Below are 24,023 nucleotides of genomic sequence, written 5' to 3'. Positions count from 1 at the left end.
GCAATAATGGCTCACCGAAGCTTGGACCTCCCCCAGCTCATGCCATCCTCCAACCTCAGCCTCCTGAGTAGTTGGAACTACAGGTATATGCAGTATATGCCACCATACCCTGAGAATTTTATTTTTTGTAGACGCAGGGTATCACTTTGGTTGCTAAGGCTGGTCTCCTTGAACTCTTGAGCTCAATCGATATTCCTTCCACAGTCTCCCAAAGTGCTGGGATTACAAACATGACCCACCACGACTGGCCGAAATTGTGCACGTCAAATGGGTGAATTGCATGGTATGTGAATTTTATCTCAATAAAGATGTTATTTAAACGGAAAAAGTAACTGAAATGTGAAAAGTGTGCTTAAAAAAAAAAATGAGGGGCTGGATGCAGTGGCTCACGCCTGTAATCCCAGCACTTTGGGAGGCCAAGGCAGGTGGATCACCTAAGGTCAGGAGTTCGAGAACAACCTAGCCAAGGTGGTGAAAATCCATCTCTACTAAAAATACAAAAATTTGCCAGGCGCGTGCCTGTAATACCAGCTACTCGGCAGGCTGAGGCAGGAGAATCACTTGAATCCAGGAGGGCAGAGGTTGCAGTGAGCCGAGATCGCGCTACAGCACTCCAGCCTGGGCGACAGAGACTCCATCTCAAACAAAACAAGACAACAACAACAAAAAATGAGCATACAGTGACCTTTATTCAACTTTCCAAGATCCAGTCCTCAGCTAATTTACAAAACTACAATAGTGTTATATACTCTCCTAGGTCTACACGGCAAAGCACAGTTTGTTGCAACTAATGCTGCCTTATAAAAAAAAAGGCTTTATCCTATGCTACCCATCCTAAACCCAGCTGTTCAGAGCAGTGTACCTGGAAATCAGACTCAGGGTACGGACTGCAAGACAAGGCACAAGGAAATCCTAACACGAAGTCCTATATTCTGGGCAAAGGGAAGGGGATGGCAGGTGGGACGCACCCGGGTCAGGGCGAGGGCACGGCAAGTTTTCTATTAAATCTCAATAGGTTAAAACTCATATCCAATGTCTGATACATTTTCGAGGGAAAATGGTGCTTGAAAGATGTTTCTACGGAAAATAAGCTTCATCTCAGTCAATCTGTTCGTCCCAACTTTGGGCAGCAGGTGTGGGGGCGGGACCAAGGTCTGCGCCGTAATCCAAACAGGCAGTCCCACCCAGGGCCACCCCAAGGCTAGATGCTCCGACGCGACTCGAGCAGGCCACACTGTCTTTCGGACAAAGCGACGCGGTCCTCACAGGCGGGAAGGAGAGTGCGTCCCGGTCGGGAAGGACGCCGCCAGTGAGCTGCCTGCCCACGTGACGCCCGCGGCGACCTTGGGGGTCACCCTTGCGGACGCACCGCCCTCTCCCTCACATCCGCCGCCGCGCCCGCCCCTCACTCTACGACCGCCAATGGCGCGTCGCTCCGCGCCCCGCGCGACCTCGGAGCGCGCTCGTACCCGCCAATCTCCGCCCGCCGGGCGGGCCCCACGGCGCCATTGGCTACCACGGCCATCTATCAGGTCCCGTCCCTCCTACCACCCTCCGTCAGCCCCACTCCATCCAGCTCCACTCCCCTGTCACCGCGGCACCCGCAGCACCAAGGGCGCGGCGGCCTCGCCCTTTCCCGCTATCTCCAACCCCGGGCCGCCAAGCGCCGCGCTACCCGGCACTGGGACGGGCGCAGCGACAGCGCAAGGTTACCTGTCTCCGGCTCAGCTCCACCCGAATGAGGCGCCGACACCCCACTCCGGGGCTCTAAACTCTCGGCCCCGCCCTGGCGTATGGCGTCAACACGTAGCCCTCCCCTGGAGAAGAAGGCCCTCCCCTCTTACAGTGAACCGATTCGTGACGTCACAGAGGCGCGCCGGACGTCACCGCGCCGACTACGCAGTTGCGGGAGCTTGGGCCGGCGGGAGCCCAGCTGTTTGCTCCGCCAGAGCGATGAGTTTGAGTCTATGGACTTCCAGCGGCTTCTACGATCATAAGTAATTTCTAAAACATATCTCTAGTGCCTAGTAGGAACCTATCAAGAGACAGTTGGGTTGATGTGAAACTTAGCGCACAAAAATAAACGACTTAAATAACAGAATCTCCGTTTTTGAGATTGTCCTGGGTCAGGGTTTGTGACAAGCGCTTCACCGGCGCTCTTGTGTAACAGCCTGTGAGATAGGTATTCCTGTCTCCGGTCTACAAATGACAATAGGCAGTGCTGGAATCTTGCCCGGGATCGTGCCCAAGTTGTCTTGACTTTAGAGCTACCTATCAAAGATAAAACGCGGCCAATTAACCTGTCACAACCTGTTGATTGTAAGATGTTCCCTATTTTTAAGTATTAAAATTTGGGGAAAGGCCGGGCGCGGTGGCTTAAGCCTGTAATCCCAGCACTTTGGGAGGCCGAAGCGGGCGGATCACTTGAGGTCAGGAGTTCGAGACCAGCCTGGCCAACAGGGCGAAACCCAGTCTCTACCAAAAATTTTAAAAGGCCAGGCGTGGTGGCGGGCGCCTGTAATGCTAGCAACTCGGGAGGCTGAGGCAGGAGAATAGCTTGAACCCGGGAGAGAGAAGTTACAGTGAGCCGAGATCGCGTCACTGTATTCCAGCCTGGGCGACAGAGTGAGAATCAGTCTCAAAATAATAATAATAAAATTTGGGGAAAAATATCTCAGAATTGATTAAATAATATGGCAAATTATATTCACTCACATATTGAGAAAGTCCCTTGCACTTGTTCAGTCTTACAGCCAGGAGAAAACCTCATTTCATATTCATATCTTTAACCTCACTTTTTCTTCTTCCCCTTTTAGACAGAGATCAGACTTTAGGCTCAAAACTTTCAGTGGGCAATAATATATAAAGCTAGACCTTAAACTGCTTTGTATTCATGATTTTGGACAGTTTATCTTTGTTATTTGTGGCAAGTAATACTGGTTTTCTTATTTACATTAAAAATTTTTTCTAATAAATGGTTCTATTTAAAGAAGATGTTAACCATTGTAGATACTAGTATAGGAAGGCAGCATCTAAATGACTGACATTAGGGAAACGCTGTTCCAGACTGTCTTGAATGTTCTCCTGAATATATTTTCCCAAGAAGATAACTACTTAAAGACAAGGATTTTGTCATGTGGCACACAGCAGCAGATATTGGGGTGACGAGGAACAGCGATCCATCAAGCACGATAGTCCCATAGAGAACACAGATATCTCAATTGGGCCAGTATTCAGACCAAGGCTATGCCACCCACAGGTGGGTATGATATAGACTTAAAGTGACTTATAAAAGGGAAAAGTCAAAGAGGTGTTTTTTTGTGTTTTAAATGGGGAGTATAGGCCGGGCGTGGTGGCTCATACCTGTAATCCCAGCACTTTGGGAGGCGGAGACGGGCGGATCACCTAAGGTCGGGAGTTCGAGATCAGCCTGACCAACATGGTGAAACCCCATCTCTACTAAAAATACAAAAATTAGCTGGGCGTGGTGGCGCAGTAGCTGGTAATCCCAGCTACTCAGGAGGCTGAGGCAGGAGAGTGCTAGAACCTGGGAGGTGGAGATTGCAGTGAGCTGAGATCCTGCCATTGTACTCCAACCTGGGCAACAAGAGCGAGAAACTCCGTCTCAAAAAACAAACACACCCAAAAAGGGGGCGTATAAGTGCTTATGATAGAACAAAGTTAGGCTAATGTATGTGACAAGGATCTAGAGACTGGAAGAAGGTGAAGAGACCAGGGTAAAAACTTCAGTATTCTTTTTTCCTTTTTTTTTTTTAATACGGTAAAAATGTATGTACTAAAAATTTGCAGCTGGGTGCAATGACTCACACTTGTAATCCCAGCACTTTGGGAGGTGGAGGCAGGATGATCACTTGAGCTCAGGAGTTCCAGATCAGCCCGGGGAACAGAGCAAGATCTCATTTCTACTAAAAAAAAAAAATCAAGAAAATTAGCCAGGTGTAGTGGCACTCACCTGTAGTCTCAGCTAATTGTGGGAGGCTGAGGCAGGAGGAGGATCTCTTCAGCCTGAGAGATTGAGGCTGCAGTGAGCTATGATTGTACCATTGCACTCCAGCCTGGACCAGAGAGCAACATACTGTATTTTTTTTAATGCCATTTTAACCATTTTTAGGTGTATAATTCAGTGGCATTAATTACATTCACAATATTGTGCAACCATCATCACTCTATTTCCAAAACTTTTTCATCACCTGAAACAGAAACTCTGTAACCATTAAGCAATAACTTCCTATTTCCCCCTCTCCTCCTGTCCTTCTCTCCTTTGGTAACCTCTATTATATGGTCTCTATACATTTGATTACTCAGTTACCTTATGTCAGTGGAATCATACCATATATGTCTTTTTGTGTCCACCTTATTTCATTGAGCATGGGGTTGTCAAAGTTTATCCAAGTTGTAGCATTGGTCAGAACTTCATTTCTTTTTATTTTATTTTATTTTATTTTATGTTATTTTATTTTATTTTATAATTTTTATTTTTGAGACAGGATCTCCCTCGGTTTCAGGCTGGAGGACAGTGGCGCCATCTCAGCTCACTGCAGCCTCCGCCACCCAGTTTCAAGTAATTCTGATGCCTTGGCCTCCCAAGTAGCTGGGACAACAGGCACGTTCCACCATGCCTGGCTAATATTTTTTTCTTTTTCTTTATTTTATTTATTTATTTATTTTGAGATGGTGTTTTGTTCTTGTTGCCCAGGCTGGAGTGCAGTGTGCCATCTCAGCTCACTGCAACCTCTGCCTCCTAGGTTCAAGCAATTCTCCTGCCTCAGCCTCCCAGTAACTGGGATTATAGGCGCCTGCCACCACACCCAGCTAATTTTTTGTATTTTTAGTAGCAATTGGGTTTCACCATGTTGGCCAGGCTGGTCTTGAACTCCTGACCTCAAGTGATCCACCCACCTCGACTTCCCAAAGTGCTGGGATTAGAGGCGTGAGCCATCACACCTGGCCAGAACTTCATTTCTTTTTATGGCTGAATAATATTCCATTGTATGTATATACCACATTTTGTTCATTCATCTGTTTATGAACACTTGGGTTATTTCTGCTTTGTTGCTATTTTGAATAATATTGCAATGAACATTGGCTTATAAATATTTGAGCCAATTGTGTTACCAAGCAATGGGCTCACTGCTGGACACACATAGAAGCCAATACTATGTCATCAGCTTTTGAGAAAAGGCTTTTTTGTAAGGTCGACCAGCAGGGAAACCAGAGGCAACACTCAAATTTGTCTCCCCGAGATGGAATCTGGGGGCAGGTTTTATAGGCAGAGAGCAACTATGAGGGAGATGGGAAAATACAACAAGGCGTGATCTGTTTGGGTCATGCAAAGAGGCAATGCTGGATCTTTGAGTTCATATTGCAGCAAAACAGGGTGCCCCATGCTTCCTGATTTGGTGTCCATTTCTCCATTTGAGTGCTTAAGTCCTGCCTATGGTTGACTTTTGTGTTCCCACCAACACCAGGGTCAGTTATCAGGCACGCTTGGTTCATCTGGGCATGCTCAGGTTACATGACTTGCAGCCTGGGAATCTATTATAACTGAAAAACAACTCATCATTTTGTTACTGATAAAAGTTGAACCAGGCTGGGCGCGGTGGCTCACACTTGTAATCCCAGCACTTTGGGAGACTGAGGTGGGTGGATCACCCGAGGTCAGGAGTTCAAGACAAGCCTGGCCAACAGGGTGACACCCCATCTCTACTAAAAACACACAAAAATTAGCCAGGCATGGTGGTGGGTGCCTGTAATCCCAGCTACTTGGGAGGCTGAGGCAGGAAAATCGCTTGAACTCGGGAGCTGGAGGTTGCAGTGAGCCATAACGGCGTCTTTGCACTCCAACCTGGGCAAGAATAAAACTCCATCTTGGAAAAAAAAAAAAAAATGAACCAGATTGAACTGGTTCTGTGGTTACACCTGTTTATAATTATTTTGCCTGTATACCTGGGAGTGTAATTGCTGGGTTATATGGGAATTCCGTCTAGCTTTTTCAGGAAGTGATAAATTCCCACAGTGACCACACCTTTTTTGTTTGTTTGTTTGTTTTTGAGACAAGCTGTCAGTTTGTAGTGCAGTGGTGCAATCACAGCTCACTGCAGCCTCAGCCTCCGGGGCTTAAAGCAATCCTCTCAGCTCACGCTCCTGAGTAGCTGGGACAACCGGCACGCACCACCATGCTAGGCTAATTTTTTCTATGTTTTGTAGAGACAGGGTCTTGCTGTGTTGCCCAAGCTGGTCTCGAAGTCCTGGCCTCAAGTGATCCTGCTGCCTCAGCCTCCCATAGTGTTGAGATTACAGGTGTGTCTCTATTTTTTTTTTTACTGTCTCTACTTTTTAAAAAATTATTATCGGTCAGTCATGGTGCCTCACTACTGTAATCCTAGCACTTTAAGAAGCCAAATTAGGAGGATTATCAGCCTCAGCAACACAACGAGACTTTGTCTCTACAGAAAAAAAGAAAAAATTGGGAGTGGTGACACATGCCTGTGGTCCTGCCTATTTGGAATGCTGGGACAGTAGGATTGCTTGAGCCCAGGAGCTTGAGGTTGCAGTGAGCTATGATCATGCCACAGAACTCTAGCCTGGGCACAGAGCAAGACCCTGTTCTCCCACTTCCCCACTCCCCAAAGAAAATATTTGGTGAGGTGTAATGGCTCATGCCTATAATCCCACCACTTTAGGAGGCTGAGTCAGGAGGATTGCTTGAGGCCAGGAGTTTCAGATCAGCTGGGCAACATAGCAAGGCCCCATCTCTAAAAAAAAATTTGTTACAGCCAACTATAATAAATAGGTATGAGTTGGTATCTCATTGTGGTTTAGAAATTATTATTTTTTAGAGGTAGAGGCCCACTCTGCCACCCAGTCTGGAGTGCATGAGCACAATCAGAGGTCACTGCAGCCTTGAACTCCTGGGCTGGGACTGCAAGTGTGGGCCACCATCCATGGCTCATTGTGGTTTTGATTTGCATTTCCCTAATGGCTAATGATGTTGAGCGTATTTTCATGTGCTGCTTGTCTATTTGTATATTTTCTTTGGAGAGCTGTCCATCTGAGTCATTTGCCCATTTTTAAATTGGGTTTTCTTATTATTGAGTTATAGAAGTACTTTATATATTCTGGATATTAAATCTAATCAGATATATGATTTGCAGATATTTTCTCCCATTTTGTAGGTTTTCATTTCTTTTTTGTTTGTTTGTTTGCTTGTTTTGAGACAGGGTCTTACTCTGTTACCTAGGCTGGAGTACAGTGGTGTGTGATCATGGCTCACTGCAGCCTTGATCTCCTAGGCTCAAGTGATCCTCTTGCCTCAGCCTCCTGAGTAGCTGGGACCATACTACAGGTGCACACCACCACGTCCAGCTAATATTGTTATTTTATTTATTTATTTATTTTGAGACAGAGTCTCGTTCTGTCACCAGGCTGGAGTGCAGTGGTGTGATCTTGGCTTACTGCAACCTCCGCCTCCTGGGTTCAAGCGATTCTCCTGCCTCAGCCTCCTGAGTAGCTGGGACTGCAGGCATGCACCACCACACCCAGCTACATTTTGTGTTTTTAGTAGAGACGGTGTTTCACCATGTTGGCCAGGTTGGTCTCGATCTCTTGACCTCCCACCCGCCTCAGCCTCCCAAGGTATTGGGATTATAGGCATGAGCCACTGCACCCGGCCAATATTGTTATTTTTTGTAGAGACGGGGTTTTGCTTTGTTGCCCTGGCTGGTCTTGTACTCCTGGCCTCAAGAGATCCTCCCACGTCAGCCTCTCAAATGTGCCGGGCCTGTCTTTATCTCTTGACGATGTCCTTTGATGAACAAAAGTTTTTAATTTTTTTTCGTTGTTGTTCCTAAGGAGTTTATCTGGACTGTCTTGGAGGTGGAGAGGACTCTGCACCTAGAGAAGGTATTGGGTCTCTTGTTAGCAAAGTGTGGCTCATGCTCTAATGGCAGGACTAGTGGGGCAGAAGGAACTTGAGGGTGAAGTGGTGGAATTGATCGCTGACTGATGGCACTTTCTGATGCAGTCTCCTTCATCTTCCTCATCTGAATGGAATGCACCCGGTACTCTGTCACCAGGTGGTGGTGTCCACCAGGTCAGGACCCATGTTCCCAGTGCAGGTTTTGGATGCCACTTGGAGGATAGTGCAGCCAGATGCCCAAACTCTTCACCTGAAGAGGGAGGGTTCTCCATCACCTACCCACTGGAGACAGTTTCCACTAAGACTTCTTCAGCTAAGATACAGAGTGCCAGAGGCTCAAAGATTCGCATGGGGTAGAGGGTTGGTGTGCAGCTTTTGGGGGTGGTCAGGCAACACCCCACCACCTTGTGTTCTTGACATGTGCCCCAGGCCTTCCTGGCTTCTCTTAGTGCTAGCCACCACTCACAAAAGGTTGAAAGTTTTTAATTTTTTTTTTTTTTTTTTTGAGACAGAGTCTGGCTCTGTTGCCCAGGCTGGAGTGCAGTGGCACGATCTAGGCTCACTGCAAGCTCCGCCTCCTGGGTTCACACCATTCTCCTGCCTCAGCCTTCCGAGTAGCTGGGACTACAGGCGCCTGCCACCACGCCCGGCTAATTTTTTGTATTTTTAGTAGAGACCGGGTTTCACCGTGTTGGCCAGAATGGTCTCGATCTCCTTTTTTGTATTTTTAGTAGAGACCGGGTTTCACCGTGTTGGCCAGAATGGTCTCGATCTCCTGACCTCATGATCCGCCCGCCTCGGCCTTTCAGAGTGCTGGGATTATAGGCGTGAGCCACCACGCCTGGCCGAAAGTTTTTAATTTTGATGTTGCTTATGTCATATCTAAGAATCCATTGCCAAATCTAAGGTTGTGAAGATTTACCCTTATGTTTCTTCTATGAGGTTATGGTTTTAGCTCATATTTAGATTGTCTACCTATTTTGAGTTAATTTTTCTATGTGACTGTGCAGTAGGGATCCAACTTCATTTTTTTTTTTTTTCTGAGACAGGGTCTCTCCCTGTCATCCAGGCTGGAGTACAGTGGCATAATCATAACTGACTACAGCCTTGAACTGGGCTCAGGTGATCCTCCTACCTCAGCCTCCTAAGTAGCTAGTAATACAGATGCATGCCACCACATGTGGCTATTTTATTTTATTCTATATTTTATTATTTTATTTTATTTTATTTGAGACAAGGGTCTCATTATGTTGCCCAGTCTGGTCTCAAACTTCTGGGTTCAAGCAGTCCTCCTGCCTTAGCCTCCCAAAGCACTGGGATGACAGGTGTGAACCACCACACCCAGACCAACTTCATTCTTTTACACGTAGGACTCCAATTGTTTCAGCACCATTTGTTTAAAAGACTATTCTTTTTCCATTGAATGAAGTTGGCACACTTTTTGAAAATCAGTTGACCATAGATGTTGGGTTTATTTCTGTATTGTTCCACTTTTAGTATATGTGCTGCTGAAGCAAGCCCTGGGTTTGTTTCTGAACTCTCACTTTGATTCCATTGGTCTGTATGTCTATCCTTATGCCAGTACCATGCTGTTTGTTTTTAGGAAAATCTGTGTATTCTAAGTACCACACTGTTTTGATTACTGTACCTTTGTAGTAAGTTTTGGGATCAGGAAATGTCAGTTCTTCAGCTTTGTTCTTTTCCAAGATCGTTTTGTCTACTCAAGACCCCTTACAATTTCATATGATTTTAAGAATTTGCTTTTCCATTTCTGCAAAAAAGGCTGTTGGGTTTTTTGTTTGTTTTTAGAGAGCAGGTTTCTCTCTGTCACCCAGGCTGGAGTACAGTAGCATGATCATAGGACCATAGCTCATTGCAGCCTTGAACTCCTGGGCTCAAGGGATTCTCTTGCCTCAGCCTCTTGAGTAGCTGGGACTACAGGTGTGTGCCACCGCACCCAGGTACTTTTAAAATTTTCTGTAGAGACAAGGTTTCAGTATGTTGCTTAGGCTGATTTCAACTTCCTGTTAAGCAATCCTGTTGCTTCAGCCTTCTAGTGATGGGATTACAGGTATGAGCTGCCATGCCTGGCCAGCTGTTGAGACCTTGATAGGTTGGGATTGTATTGAATCTGTAAATCACTGGGTACTACTGACATCTTAACAATACTAAATCTTCCAGTCCATGAATACAGGATGTCTTTCCATTTATTTAGATTGTCTTTAATTTCTTTCAGCAATGTTTTATAGTTTTCAATGTATATGTCTTTCACCTCCTTGGTTAAATTTATTCCTAGATACTTTATATTTTCCAATACATGTGTAAGTGGAATTGTTCTCTTAATTTCCTTTTCTTTTTTTTTCTTTTTTCTTTCTTTCTTTTTTTTTTTTTTTTGAGACAGTGTCTTGTTCTGTGGCCCAGGCTGGAGTGTGCAGTGGCCTGATGCAATCTCAGCTCACTGCAACCTCTGCATCCCAGGATCAGGTGATCCTCTCACCTCAACCTCCTGAGTAGCTGAGTAGCTGGGACTATAGGTGCATACCACCACGGCCAGCTATATTTTCTATTTTTAGTGGAGATGGGGTTTCTCCATGTTGCCCAGACTATTCTTGAACTTCTGGGTTCAACCAATCCATCTGCCTTGGCCTCCCAAGTGCTGGAATTACAGGTGTGAGCCACCGTGCCTGGCCTTAATTTCCTTTTCTGGTTGTTCATTACTGGCATATAGATTTTTGAGTGTTGATATTGTGTCCTGTGACTTTCTGATATTGTTAATTAGCTCTTGTAGCCTTCTTGTGGATTCTTTGAGATTTTCTATATGTAGGATTTAGTCATCTGTCAATAGAAATAGTTTTCCTTCCTCCTTTCCTGTTAGGATGCCTTTGGTTTCTGTTTCTCATCTAATTGCCCTGGCCAGAGCAGCCAGTACAATTTGAATAGCAGTGGTGAAAGTGGGAGTCCTTGTCTTGTTCCTAATTGGTGGAACAATCAGGGGAAAGCTTTCAGCCTTTCACTGTTGAGTGTGATGTTTGCTCTGGGATTTTCGTAGATGCCGTTTAACATGTTAAGGAAGTTTCCTCCTATTCCTAGTTTTCTGAATGTTTTCTTTTTGTCATGAAAGGGCATTGGATTTTGTCAAATGCTTTTTCTTCATTACTTGAGATAATCGTGTTTTTTCTCCCTTCTATTCCTGTGATATATCACATTAATTGATTTCCTTTTTTTAAAAAAAAAAATTAAACATTTTATTTTTCTTTTTTTGAGATGGAGTCTCGCTCTGTCACCCAGGCTGCAGTGCAGTGGCACAATCTCAGCTCACTGCAATCTTCACTTCCCAGGTTCAAGTGATTCTCCTACTTCAGCTTCCTGAGTAGCTGGGATTGTGGGCACCTGCCACCATGCCTGGTTAATTTTTTTTGTACTTTTAGTAGAGATGGGGTTTCACCATGTTGGCCAGGCTGGTCTGGAACTCCTGACCTCAAGATGATCCACCCGTCTTGGCTTCCCAAAGTGCTGAGATTACAGGCGTGAGTCACGGCGCCCAGCCTTAATTTATTTTAAGTTCCGGGATACATGTACAGGACATGCAGATTTGTTACATAGTTAGACGTGTGCCATGGTAGTTTCCTGCACCTATCAACCCATCACCTAGGTATTAAGCCCCACATGCATTAGCTGTTTATCCTAATGCTGTGCCCTTCCCGGATTTTTTTTTTTTTGAGACGGAGTTTTGTTCTTGTCACCCAGGCTAGAGTGCAGTGGCACAGTCACGGCTCACTGCAACCTTCGCCTCCTGGGTTCAAGGGATTCTTCTGCCTTAGCCTCTTGAATTGCTGGGATTACAGGCGCCCAATACCACACCTGGCTAACTTTTGCATTTTTAGTAGAGGGGTTTCACCGTGTTGGCCAGGCTGGTCTTGGACTTCTGACCTCAGGTGATCCACCTGCCTCGGCCTCCCAAAGTGCTGGGACTACAGGCATGAGCCACTGGGCCTGGCCTCCTAAAAAAAAAAAAATTTAGGCTGGGTACAGTGGCGGATGCCTATAATTCTGACACTCTGGAAGACTGAGGTAGGTAGATCTCTTGAGCTCAGGAGTTTGAGACCAGCTTAGGCAATATGGTGAAACCCCATCTTTACAAAAAATTATAAAAATTAGCCAGGCCTGGTAGCACACACCTGTAGTACCGGCTGTTTGGGATGCTGAAATGGGAGGATCACCAGAGGCTGGGGGTCGAGGCTGCAATGAGCCATGATCATGCCACTATACTCAATCCTGGGTGACACAGTGAGACGCTGTCTCAAAATTTTTTTTTTTTTTTTTTTTTTTGAGACAGTCTAGCTCTGTTGCCCAGGCTGGAGTGCAGTGGCATGATCTCAGCTCACTGCAACCACTGCCTCCCGGGTTCAAGCAATTCTCTGCCTCAGCCTCCTGAGTAGCTGGAATCACAGGCACCTGCCACCACGCCCGGCCGATTTTTGTATTTGTAGTAAGACAGGGTTTTACCGTCTTAGCCAGGCTGGTCTTGAACTCCTGACCTCGGGTAATCTGCCTGTCTCGGCCTCCCAAAGTGCTGGGATTACAGGCGTGAGCCACTGTGCCTGGCTTTTTTTTTCTTTTTTTTTTTTTTAGTAGACACAGTATCTTGCTACGTTGCCCAGGCTGGTTTTGAACTCCTGACTTCAAGTGATCCCCCCCCACTCCCTGCCTTGGCCTCCCAAAGTGCTGGAATAACTGGCGTGCACCACCGCACCTGGCCAGCATGAATTGATTTTTTTTTGTTTTCTTTCTGAGACGGAGTCTTGCTCTGTTGCCCAGGCTGGAGTGCAATGGCATGATGTCGGCTCACTGCAACCTCTGCCTCCTAGGTTCAAGCGTTTCTTCTGCCTCAACCTCTGTAGCTGGGATTACAGGCGTGTGCCGCCACGCCCAGCTAATTTTTGTATTTTTATTAGAGACAGGGTTCACCATGTTGGTCAGGCTGGCCTCGAACTCCTGACTTCAGGTGATCCACCTGCCTCCCCCTCCCCCCTTCCTTCCTCCTCCCCCCTTCCCCTCCCCCTCCCCTCTCCCCTCCCTTTCCCCCTCCCCTCTGCTCCCCTTCCCCCCCGCCCCGCTTCCCCTCCCTTTCCCTCCCTCCCCTCTTTTCTTTCTCTCTGTCTTTTTCTCACCTACCTCCCTCCCTCCCTCCCTTCCCTCCCTCTTCCTCTTTCTTTCTTTTTGGACAGGGTCTCGCTGTGTCCTCCAGGCTGGAGTGCAGTGGCATGATCATGGCTCACTGGAGCCTCCCCCTCCCAGGCTCAAGTGATTCTCCCATCTCAGCCTCCTGAGTAGCTGAGACTACAGGCACACCCCACCACACCCGGCTGATTTTTAAAATATTTTTTGTAGAGACGGGGTCTCACCTTGTTGCCCAGGCTGGTCTCAAACTCCTGAGCTCAAGTGATCTGCCCGCCTTGGCCTCCCAAAGTTACAGTTACAGGCATGAGCCACCATGCCTGGCCATGAATTGATTTTCTTACATTGAACCTGCAGGACAGGTCTCTGGGTGGGCTTGAACTGATCCAGTTCTCCCCACTTTTTCACTTACAGTTTTCAAGAGTAACTATAGAATGGGCTGGTACTGCAACATCCTGAGACGGGGGGGAATTGGCTGGAACAGCCTGGGCTGTATTCCAGTTTCCCCTTGAAACAGGATGTCCTTTAGTGCTTTAGCCCAGTGTGTCCTGTGGTCCCTGGGATATAAAACCCTTGGCCCACTACTTTCTGGGGTCTCTCAACTGTGGTGCAAGTGGCGCAGGTACAGATGAGACTTAACTGCCTCAAGCAGCCTTCCTGAACCTTGGGGTACTGGCTCAACCTGAATCTAGGCTGCCATTGTCCCTTGCTGTCTATCTATAAACAGTAAACCTGTTTCATGTGACTGATTGTGTATGTGAGGCAGAGTGTTCTGCCTCACTGGATTCAGGAAAGTATAAAAGTGCAGCTCAAGAGGCATTAGGCTGAAGTGGTAACCAGTGCACAGCGGACCTGCTTCACAGAGCTCACTGTGAGGTTGGTTCACTGTAACCTCTACTTCCTGGGTTCTGTCTTGCATTCATGGCTAAAATCCACTGGGTCATGGTGTATAATCCTCTTGTTTTTTTTTTTTTTTTTTTTTCTTGAGACAGGGCCTTGCTCTGTCACCCAGGCTGGAGTGCAGTGGTGCAATCCTGGCTGACTGCAACCTGTGCTTCCCAGCTCAAGCAATCCTCTAGTCTCAGCTTCCCAAGCAGCTGAGCACAAGCTAGCATGCCTGGCTCATTTTTGTGTTTTCTGTAGAGATGCGGTTTTGCCATGTTGCCCAGGCCAGTTTTGAACTCCTGATCTCAAAGTGATCTGCCTATTTTGGCATCCCAAAGTTCTAGGAATGCAGGCATGAGCCACCATGCCCCCAGCTACATATAATCCTCTTACTATGCTGTTGGATTTGGTTTGCTGCTATTTTGTTAAGGACTTTTACATCTAGAATTATAAGAGATATTGGTTTTCTTGTGATGTCTTTAAATGCCTTTAGTATTAGGTTAATACTGGCTTCATAGAATGAGTAAGGAAATGTTCCCGCTCCTCAGTTTGCTGGAGGAGTTTAAGAAGGATTGGTGTTGGCCGGGCAAAGTGGTTCAGTAATCCCAGCACTTTGGGAGGTCGAGGAGGGTGGATCACCTGAGGTCAGGAGTTCGAGACCAGCCTGAAAATATGGTGAAACCCCATCTCTACTAAAAATACAAAATAGCCAGGTGTGGTGGCAGGCGTCTATAATCCCAGCTACTTGGGAGGCCGAGACAGGAGAATTGCTTGAACCCAGGAGGCAGAGGTTGCAGTCAGCTGAGATCGTGCCACTGTACTCCAGCCTGGGTGACAGAGCAAGACACCGTCTCAAAAAAAAAAAAAAAAAAAAAAAAGAAGGATTGGTGTTAATTATTCTTTAAGTGTTTGGTAGAATTTACTAGGGAAACTATTCCTGGACTTTGTCACTTTAGGTAATTTATATGTTTCTAGGAATTTGTCCAGTTCATCTAAATTAATCGAACTTGTTGGTATGTAATTTTTTTTTTTTTTTTTTTTGAGATGGAGTCTTTCTCTGTTACCCAGGCTGCAGTGCAGTGGCATGATCTTGGCTCACTGCAACCTCCACCTCCCAGGTTCAAGGGATTCTTCTGGCTCAGCCTCCCGAGTAGCTGGGATTGCGGGTGCTTGCCACCACACCCAGCTAATTTTTTAATTTTTATTTATTTATTTATTTTGAGATGGAGTCTCACTCTGCTGCCCAGGCTAGAGTGCAATGGCGTGATCTTGGCTTACTGCAACCTCTACTTCCTGGGTTCAAGCTATCTTCCTGCCTCACCCTCCCGAGTAGCTGGGATTACAGGTACGTGCCACCACACTTAGCTGATTTTTGTATTTTTATTTATTTATTTATTTTTATTTTTATTTTGGAGACCAGAGTCTCGCACGATCTCGTCTCACTGCCACCTCCGCCTCCCAGGTTCAAGCGATTCTCTTGCCTCAGCCTCCCAAGTACCTGGGATTGCAGGCGCCTGCTACCACGCCTGGCTAGTTTTTGTATTTTTAGTAGAGATGTGGTTTCACCACATTGGCCAGGCTGGTCTCCAACTCCTGACCTCTGGTGATCTGCCCGCCTTGGCCTCCCAAAGTGCTGGGATTATAGGCGTGAGCCATCACACCCCCAGTATGTAATTTTGTATAATATTCTCTTATATTTTTTATTTCTGTAAGGTCAATAATGCCCCCACTTTCATTTCTGATTTTAGTTATTTGTGTCTTCTTTTTTCTGTGTTAGTATAGGGAGAGGTTTGTTCATTTTGTTAATCTTTTCAAAGAACCAACTTTTGCTTTCATTGACTCTATTGTTTTTCTATCCTCTATTTTATTTATCCCTACTTTAATCTTTATTATGTCCTTCTTTTTGCTAGTTTGGGGTTTAGTTGGCTCTTTTTCAAGTTCTTCAAGGTATAAATTTAGGTTATTGATTTGATATCTTTCTTCATTTCCACTATCACAAATTTTACACATGATCTTTAAATGTAGACATTTACAACTGTAAATTTCCCTTTGAACACTGCCTTTACTACATCCCATAACTTTTGCTCAGTATGATTTTTCATTAAAGTATACATTCCATATTTATTCAACAAATATTTGTTTGTTTCTTCATTTGCTTTTAGAGACAGAGTTTCACTCCATTGCTCAGGCTGGAGTGAAGTGGCACAATCTTGGCTCACTGCAACCTCTGCCTCCTAGGTTCAAGCAATTCTTGCACCTCAGCCTCCCAAGTAGCTGGGATTACAGGAGCCCGCCACCATGCCCAGCTAATTTTTTGTATTTTTAGTAGAGATGGGGTTTCGCCATGTTGCCCAGGCTGGTCTCAAACTCCTGAGCTCAGGCAATTCACCGCTTCAGCCTCCCAAAGTGCTAGGATTACAGGCATGAGCCACCACGCCCAGCCTCATTCAACAAATATTTATACTGGTTTGGTTCTAGGTGCTAGGGATAGAGAGGTGAACACAACAGACAGGCAGGATCTATGTTATTACGGAGCTGACATTTTCAGGATGTACAAACAAGGTAGTAATTGATGGTTTGAAATCCGTAAGTAAAATCGTACTGTGATAGAGTGATAGAGAGTGGCAATAGCACTTCTTTCCTCCTTCCTTCCTTCCTTCCTTCCTTCCTTCCTTCCTTCCTTCCTTCCTTCCTCTCTTTCTCTTTCTGTCTCTTTCTTCTCTTTTTCTTTCTTTTTTTTTTTTGTTTTTTGACTAAGTTTCACTCAGAGCGGCAATAGCACTTCTTTCCTTCTTTCTTTCTCTCTTTCTTCTCTCTCTCTTTCTTTTTTTTGTTTTTTGATTGCATTTCGCTCTTGTTGCCCAGGCTGGAGTGCAGTGGCATGATCTCTGCTCGCTGCAACCTCCACCTCCTGGGTTCAAGCAATTCTCCTGCCTCAGTCTCCCAAGTTGCTGGGATTATAGGCGCCTGCCACCACGCCTGGCTAATTTTTTGCATTTTTAGTAGAGACGAGGTTTTGCCATGTTGGGCAGGCTGGTCTTGAACTCCAGACCTCAGGCGATCCGCCCACCTCGGCCTCCCAAAGTGCTGGGATTACAGGTGTGAGACCGTGCCCAGCCTTTCTTTCTTTTTGAGACAGGGTCTCATTCTGTCATCCAGTCTGGAGTACGGCAGTGTGATCTCGGCTAACTGCAACCTCAGCCTCCCAGGCTCAAACCACCCTCCCATTTCAGCCTCCCGAGTAGCTGAGACCACAGGCATATGCTACCATATACGGGTAAGTTTTGTATTTTTGGTAGAGACAGGGTTTCACCATGTTGCCCAGGCTGGTCTCAAAACTTCTGAGCTCAGGCGATCCACCTCAGCCTCCCAAAGTGCTGGGATTACAGGCATGAGGTACTGCGCCTGGTCTCTAGTACTTAATTTTTGATTTTTATTTTATTAAATAAGCAACACATTATTTTCTCTTTTTTACTCTCAAATTCATTTTGACTTTGATTTTTAATTTTTTATCTAAATTATTTGTATTTTTTTAGAGACAGGGTCTCACTTGGTTATCCAAGTTGGAGTGCAGTGGCATGATCATAGTTCATTACAGCCTCAAACTCCTGACTTCAAGCAGTCCTTCTGCCTCAGCCTCCCAAAGTGCTGGGGTTATAGGCATGGGTCACCATACTTCGCCTCAAATTCCTTTTTACCAAGTGACATGTTCATATGGCTCAGAAATAAAAAGTGTATTTAAAAGTTTTGTTTGTAAAGTCTCCTACCCCATGACCATCCATATCATTCTTTGTTGGCTTGCCAGACCCCTTCCCTGCTGGGGTTAACTCTTGTTAGATTATGGGGCAATCATTTATCCCAGGGTGAGAGCAGAGGTGGAGGGAATTCAGGGGTTTGGTAGTGGCCATTTATTGACCAGGACAAGAATATTTCTATATTTTAACCAGTATAACTCTACTTGTGTATATGAGCTAAATCTTAGGTTTCCTATAACCACTTAAATTAGTTTCTTAAATATTCCTCCAGTGTTTTCTCATGAAGGTAGAAATACCAAAGAGAGTTTACTATGTATTCTCTTCCGCATCTGCTTTTCAAATTGATGGCCAGGTACAGTGGCTCACACTTGTAATCCCAGCACTTTGGGAGGCCAAGGTGGGTGGATCACCAGAGGTTGGGAGTTCAAGACCAGCCTGGCCAACATGGTGAAACCCCCGTCTACTAAAAATACAAAAATTAGCCAGGAGCGGTGGTGTACACCTGTAATCCCAGCTACTTGGGAGGTTGAGGCATGAGAATCACTTGAACCCAGAAGGCAGAAGTTGCAGTGAGCCGAGATGGCGCCACAGCACTCGGGCCTGGGCTACAGAGCAAGACTCTGTCTCAAAAAAGAAAAAAAGAAAGAAAGAAAAACAAATTGAACAGTATATCCTGGAAATCTTTCTATTCGTATAAAGCTTTTCAGTTCATCGAGAGCTTCCTGACTTTTTCCAGTTGCATAACTGCATTGTGTGGTTTCAGTAGGGATAGCTCAGCAGCGTTCCATTTGGTATTGGCTGGAGCAGCTCCACTGGGACTGCAGGATCCAAGATGGCTTCATTCCAATGACTGGTCCAATTGGGTGGGCTGGACCTCCTGTCAGCTGGGTTCCAAGGGAATGAAAATGGAAGCTGCAAGGTCTCTTGTGGCCTAAGCCCCAGAAGTCATATAGCTTCTCTTCTGCTGCACTGAATTGGTCGGAACAAACCACAGGGCCAGTCCAAATTCAAGTTGAGGGAAAATAGACTCCACCCCTCAATGGGAGGAGCAGTATGTGTTTATAGGGATTGGAGGAATTGTCAGCAGTGGTCTTCGCAGACAGTCTAACACACCGAAGCCCAATCAAGGTTCACATCTTTTTAGGTATTATGCATCTTTTTATTTCTTTATTTATTTTGAGATAGGGTCTCACTCTTTCACCCTGGCTGGGTGCAATGGCACAATTTTGGCTTACTGCAACCTCTACCTCTTGGACTCAAGCAGTCCTCCCACCTCAGCCCCTTGAGTAGCTGGGACTATAGTCACACAACACCACTCCTGGCTTAACTTTTGTATTTTTTGTAGAGATGGGGTTTAGCCATGTTGCCCAGGTTGGTCTTGAACTTCTGGGCTCAAGCGATCCACCCGCCTGGGCCTCCGAAAGTGCTGGGATTACAGGTGTGAGCCACTGCGCCCAGCCTTGGTCTCTTAAACTAGTACATTTCCTCCACTTTCTTTATCTTCTCTCTCTTCTTGACTTTAGTTTTTGAAGGGCTGAGGCAAACTTTCCCATACTCTGGATTTGCTTTATTGTTTCCTCTAACTTTGCCCTCTGTCTCCTAAATTTCCTGTAAAGTGCAAATTGGGATAAAAGACCTGTTTAGATCAGGTTAAATGCTATTAAGGACAGGTGCTCGCGCCTGTAATCCCAGCATTTTGGGAGGCCAAGGTGGGTGGATCACTTGAGCCCAGGAGTTTGAGACCACTCTGGGCAACATAGCAAAATCACATCTTTACAAAAAAAATACAAAAATTAGCTGGGCATGGTGGCACGTGCCTGTAGCTCCAGCTACTCTGGAGGCTAAGGTGGGAGGATCGCTTGAGAGGCCGAGTCTGCAGTGAGTGGAGATCACACTACTGCATTGCAGCCTGGGCAACTGAGCGAGACTCCGCCTCAAAAAAAAAAAAAAAACCCAAATTGGGCGGGTACGGTGGCTCACGCCTTTAATCCCAGCAGTTTGGGAAGCCAACGTGGACAGATCACTTGAGGTCAGGAGTTTGAGACCATCCTGGCCAACATGTTGAAACACCGTCACTACTAAAAATACAAAATTTAATGGGGCATGGTGGTGCACGCCGATTCTGGAGGCTGAAGCAGGAGAATTGCTTGAACCTCGGAGGCAGAGGTTTCAGTGAACTGAGATTGTGCCACTGCACTTCAGCCTGGGCAACACAGCGAGACTGTCTCAAAAAACAAAACAAAACTAACCAAACAAAAAGATTAAATGCTATTTGCAAAAATTATCTCTACCCACTTATGATCCTTACGTTAGGATGATCCATCTCTTGCCTGGACAGGATAATTCTGAAATCTACTTCAGATTGTCATTCTTCACTCAAAACCCCCCTAAAGAGTTCTCGCTCAGGGTAAAAGCCAAAGTCCTTCAAATGTTCTAAAAGGCCAGCCCATCTGTGACTCTTTTCCTCTGACGTTCTCCCATGCTGTCCCCCTGCCCTGCTGGCTTCCTTGCCCTCCTGACTCACCAGACATGCATTAGCCTCCAGCCTTTACTCTCCCCAGGCATACACACGACTGCGCCTCCTGAGGGGCTTTTCATCTGGCACCTTCTCCAGGAGCCTTACTGCCACTCCATCTAAAATTGTACCCACCCCCACCTCCAACTAAACACTCCTTACATTTTAGTTTCCTGTGACTGCCATAGCAAATTTCCAGAAACATGATAGATTAAAACAACAAGGCCAGGTGCAGTGGCTCACGCCAGTCCCAGCACTCTGGGAGGCTGAGGTGGGCAGATCACAAGGTTAGGAGTTCGAGACCAGCCTGGCTGATATGGTGAAACGCCGTCTCTACTAAAAATACAAAAATTAGCTGGGCGATGTGGCAGGCGCCTGTAATCCTAGCTACTTGGGAGGCTGAGGCAGGAGAACCATTTAAACCTGGGAGGCGGAGGTTACAGTGAGCCGAGATCGTGCCGTTGTACTCTAGCCTGGGCAACAAGAGTGAAACTCCCATCTCAAAAACAAACAAACAAACAAACAAAACACACATGTATTCTCTCTCAGTCACGGAGGGCAGAAGTCTGAAGTCAGGAGTGGGCAGGGCTGTACTTCCTAGGCTCTGGGAGAGATTTTTTTCCTGTCTCTTCCAGTTTCTGGTGGCTCCAGGCATGCCTTGGCTTATGGCAGCATTATTATTCCAATGTCTGCCTCTGTGATCACAGTGCCTCCTTCTTTTCTGTCTTTTTTTCTTTTACTTTTTTTTTTTCTTTTTTTTGAGATTCTGTTGCCCAGGCTGGAGTGCAGTGTTACGATCACAGTTTACTGCAGCCTCAACCTCCTGGGCTCATGACATCCTCCCATCTCAGTCTCCCAAGTAACTGGGGACCACTGGCACGTGCCACCACACTTGGCTAATTTTAAAATTTTTTGTAGAGACAGGGTTTCTCTGTGTTGCCTAGGCTGGTCTCAAACTCCTCAGCTCAAGCAATCCTCCTGCCTTGGCCTCCCAAAGTGCTGGGATTATAGGTGTAAGCCACCACGCCTGGCCATGTTAACCATTTTTAGGTGTGCAGTTCAGTATGTTAAATATATTCACATTGTTATGAAACAGATCTCTAGAACTTTTTCGTTTTGCTAATCTGAAACTCTGTACCCATTAGACAACAGCTCCGACCCGCAGGTAACCATTCTGCTTTTTGCTTCTGTGATTTTGACTACTTTAGACACTTCATCTAAATGGAATCGTATGGCAGTTGTCTTTCTGTGACTGACTTATACTACTTAGCATAATGTTGTTTCATCCATGTTGTAACATGGATCAGAATTTCATCCCTTTTTATGGCTTGATAATACTCCATTGTATGTATATACCACATTTTGTGGTAGATCCAATGTATATTTACATTGGTTCCACCTCTTGGCTATTGTGAATAATGCTGCTATGAAAATGGGAGTGTAGGTATCTTTTCCAGATCCTGACTTTACTTCCTTTAGATAAATACTTAACAGGTGGGACTGCTGGATTATATGATTGTTCTACTTTTAATTATTTAACACTCTTTTACAATTTATTTTCTGCTTTTGTTGTTCTAATAATAGCCATTATTAGGTGAGGTATTTCTGTGTCTCTTATAAGGACACCTGTCATTGGATTTAGGGCCCACCTGGTTAATCCAGGATTATCAAGTCTCAAAATCCTGAATTACATCTGCAGAGACTCTTTTTCCACGTAAAGTCACATTCACAGGTTCCAGTGATTCAAACATGAACATATCTTCTGGTCCACCATTAAGTCCACTATACTTTTTTTTGTGTGATGGAGTCTCGCTGTGTCACCCAGGCTGGAGCGGCTCACTGCAAGCTCCACCTCCCGGGTTCACACCATTCTCCTGCCCCGGCCTCCCGAGTAGCTGGGACTACAGGCACCCACCGCCATACCCAGCTAATTTTTTTTGTATTTTTTTAGTAGAGACGGGGTTTCACAGTGTTAGCCAGGATGGTCTCCATCTCCTGACCTCGTGATCTGCTTACCTCGGCCTCCCAAAGTGCTGGGATTACAGGTGTGAGCCACCACGCCTGGCCTAAGTCCACTATACTTTCTTCTTCCCTACCTTATTTTTCTTCTTGATACTTATCTCCATCTGACATGCTGTATATTTCTTTATTTATCTTGTTTGGCAGATGACAATCAAGATAAAACCATGAAGACAAAGATTTTTGTTGTTGTTGTTGTTGTTTTGAGACAGGGCCTCACTCTGTCACCCAGGCCTAGAGTGCAGTGGCACAATCTCGTTCACTGCAACCTCTGCCTCCCCAGCTCAAGTGATCCTCCCACCTCAGCCTCCAGAGAAGTCAAGTGATCCTCCCACCTCAGCCTCCAGAGAAGCTGGAACTGCAGGTGATTGCCACCATACCTGGCTAATTTTTTGTATTTTTGGTAGAGATGGGGTTTCACCATGTAGTCCAGGCTGGTCTCAAACTTCTGAGTTCAGATGATCTACCCAAAGTGCTGGGATTACAGACATGAGCCACTGAGCCTGGCCTAGACAAGGATTTTTGCTTTGGTCACCTGTGTTTTCCCATTAGAACAGTGGCTGGCACAAATGGTTGCACAGCACATACTGGTTGAACAAATGAAGGAAGGGGTGGCTGGTCTAGACAAAACATTGCCTCATGGCTTCTGAGCAGAAAAATCTCTCATCTGGGGAATTAGACTCCCTAAGTTAAATTTTCTTTCTTTTTTGGAGATGGGGTCTCACTCTGTTGCCCAGGCTGGAGTGCGGTAGCACCATCACAGCTCACTGCAGCCCCACCCTCCTGGGGGGTCAAGCAATCCTCCCACCTCAGCCTCCCGAGTAGTTGGGACTACAGACCCATGCCACCACGCCCAGCTAATTTTTTTTTTTTTTTTGTAGAGACGAGGTGTCACCATGTAGCCCAGACTGATCTTGAACTTCTGGACTCAAGCGATCTTCTTGCCTCGGCCTCCCAAATGCTGGGATTACTGGCATGAGCCACTGTGCCTGACTGCCTAAGTTAAATTTTCTACAGTGGAGAATACAATCTCTTTAATATTATCTCTCAGTTGAGACAAATTTCAGCATCCTCCTTAAAAAAAAAAAAAAAAAGAAAGAAACAAAATAAGTTTGCTGATACAAATACCATTTCTCACTAATGTGAATTAGGGTTCCTTGGAAAAATAGTTGATTTTGTTTCTAGGGCAGTAAATATATAAAACAGAAAGCAAGGAAGTCCAGGGTGTCCAATCTTTTGGCTTTCCTGGGCCACACTGGAAGAATTGTCTTGGGCCACACATAAAATACACTAACATAGACGATGAGCTAAAAAAAAAAAAATCACACACAAAAAATCTCATAATTTTTAGAAAGTTTATGAATCTGTTTTGGGCTGCATGGGCCACGGGTTGGACAAACTTGACCTAAAGACTACTAGGATTGTGGACTACTAGGATTGTGCCATAAAGACACAGGAGCAACTAAATATTTGATGAGACAATCCGAACATTTAAAAAAGGACAATGACTGTCATGGATTAATGCACATCAAATATCTAAACATCCATCAATTCATGATAGCACTGCCCCTTCTCCCCAAAGAACCTCAATTGGTCCCAGTTAGAGGTTGCTGGAGCATCCATCCATCATTATTATTATTTGAGCAAGGTCACCCATGCTAGAGTGCTGTGGCCCCATCACGGCTCACTATATTCTCAACTTCCTGGGTTCCAGCCATTTCCCTGCCTCAGC

At 45.7% G+C, this 24,023-nt stretch overlaps 2 protein-coding genes across 12 annotated transcripts in view; one reads left to right on the top strand and one right to left on the bottom strand.

Moving 5' to 3' along the window:
- Window positions 1–1,867, bottom strand: part of OGDH (oxoglutarate dehydrogenase) — a 95,254-nt gene extending 93,387 nt beyond the window's left edge. For 2 of the 3 annotated variants that reach the window (XM_023226487.2, XM_023226485.2), the window contains exon 1: window positions 1,714–1,867. The gene's annotated coding sequence lies outside the window, so the exon portion shown is untranslated. The remainder of the gene's footprint in view (window positions 1–1,713) is intronic. The other variant, XM_023226486.1, reaches the window with a different exon arrangement.
- Window positions 677–23,412, top strand: LOC111552315 (proline-rich receptor-like protein kinase PERK2). Of its 9 annotated transcripts, none has more exons than XR_002734601.1 (3): window positions 677–1,997; window positions 3,067–3,259; window positions 22,439–22,534. XR_002734601.1 is itself a non-coding variant. In XM_023226496.1 (3 exons), exons 1-2 carry the CDS (start codon window positions 1,072–1,074, stop codon window positions 7,916–7,918), a joined length of 972 nt encoding a protein of 323 aa, XP_023082264.1. In that variant the 5' UTR covers window positions 677–1,071; the 3' UTR covers window positions 7,919–7,923; window positions 23,173–23,412. The 9 variants fall into 9 exon arrangements, 8 of the variants coding, with proteins under 8 accessions (XP_023082264.1, XP_023082261.1, XP_023082263.1 ...); XM_023226496.1 differs by lacking the exons at window positions 3,067–3,259; window positions 22,439–22,534 and adding exons at window positions 7,873–7,923; window positions 23,173–23,412; XM_023226493.1 differs by lacking the exon at window positions 22,439–22,534 and adding an exon at window positions 23,173–23,412 and having other exon boundaries at window positions 3,148–3,259.
- The last annotated feature ends 611 nt before the right edge of the window (window positions 23,413–24,023 follow it).

The sequence above is a fragment of the Piliocolobus tephrosceles genome, chromosome 8, assembly GCF_002776525.5.
Source record: "Piliocolobus tephrosceles isolate RC106 chromosome 8, ASM277652v3, whole genome shotgun sequence".
Lineage (NCBI taxonomy): Eukaryota > Metazoa > Chordata > Mammalia > Primates > Cercopithecidae > Piliocolobus > Piliocolobus tephrosceles.
This window is presented reverse-complemented; position numbering and strand designations above follow the sequence as displayed.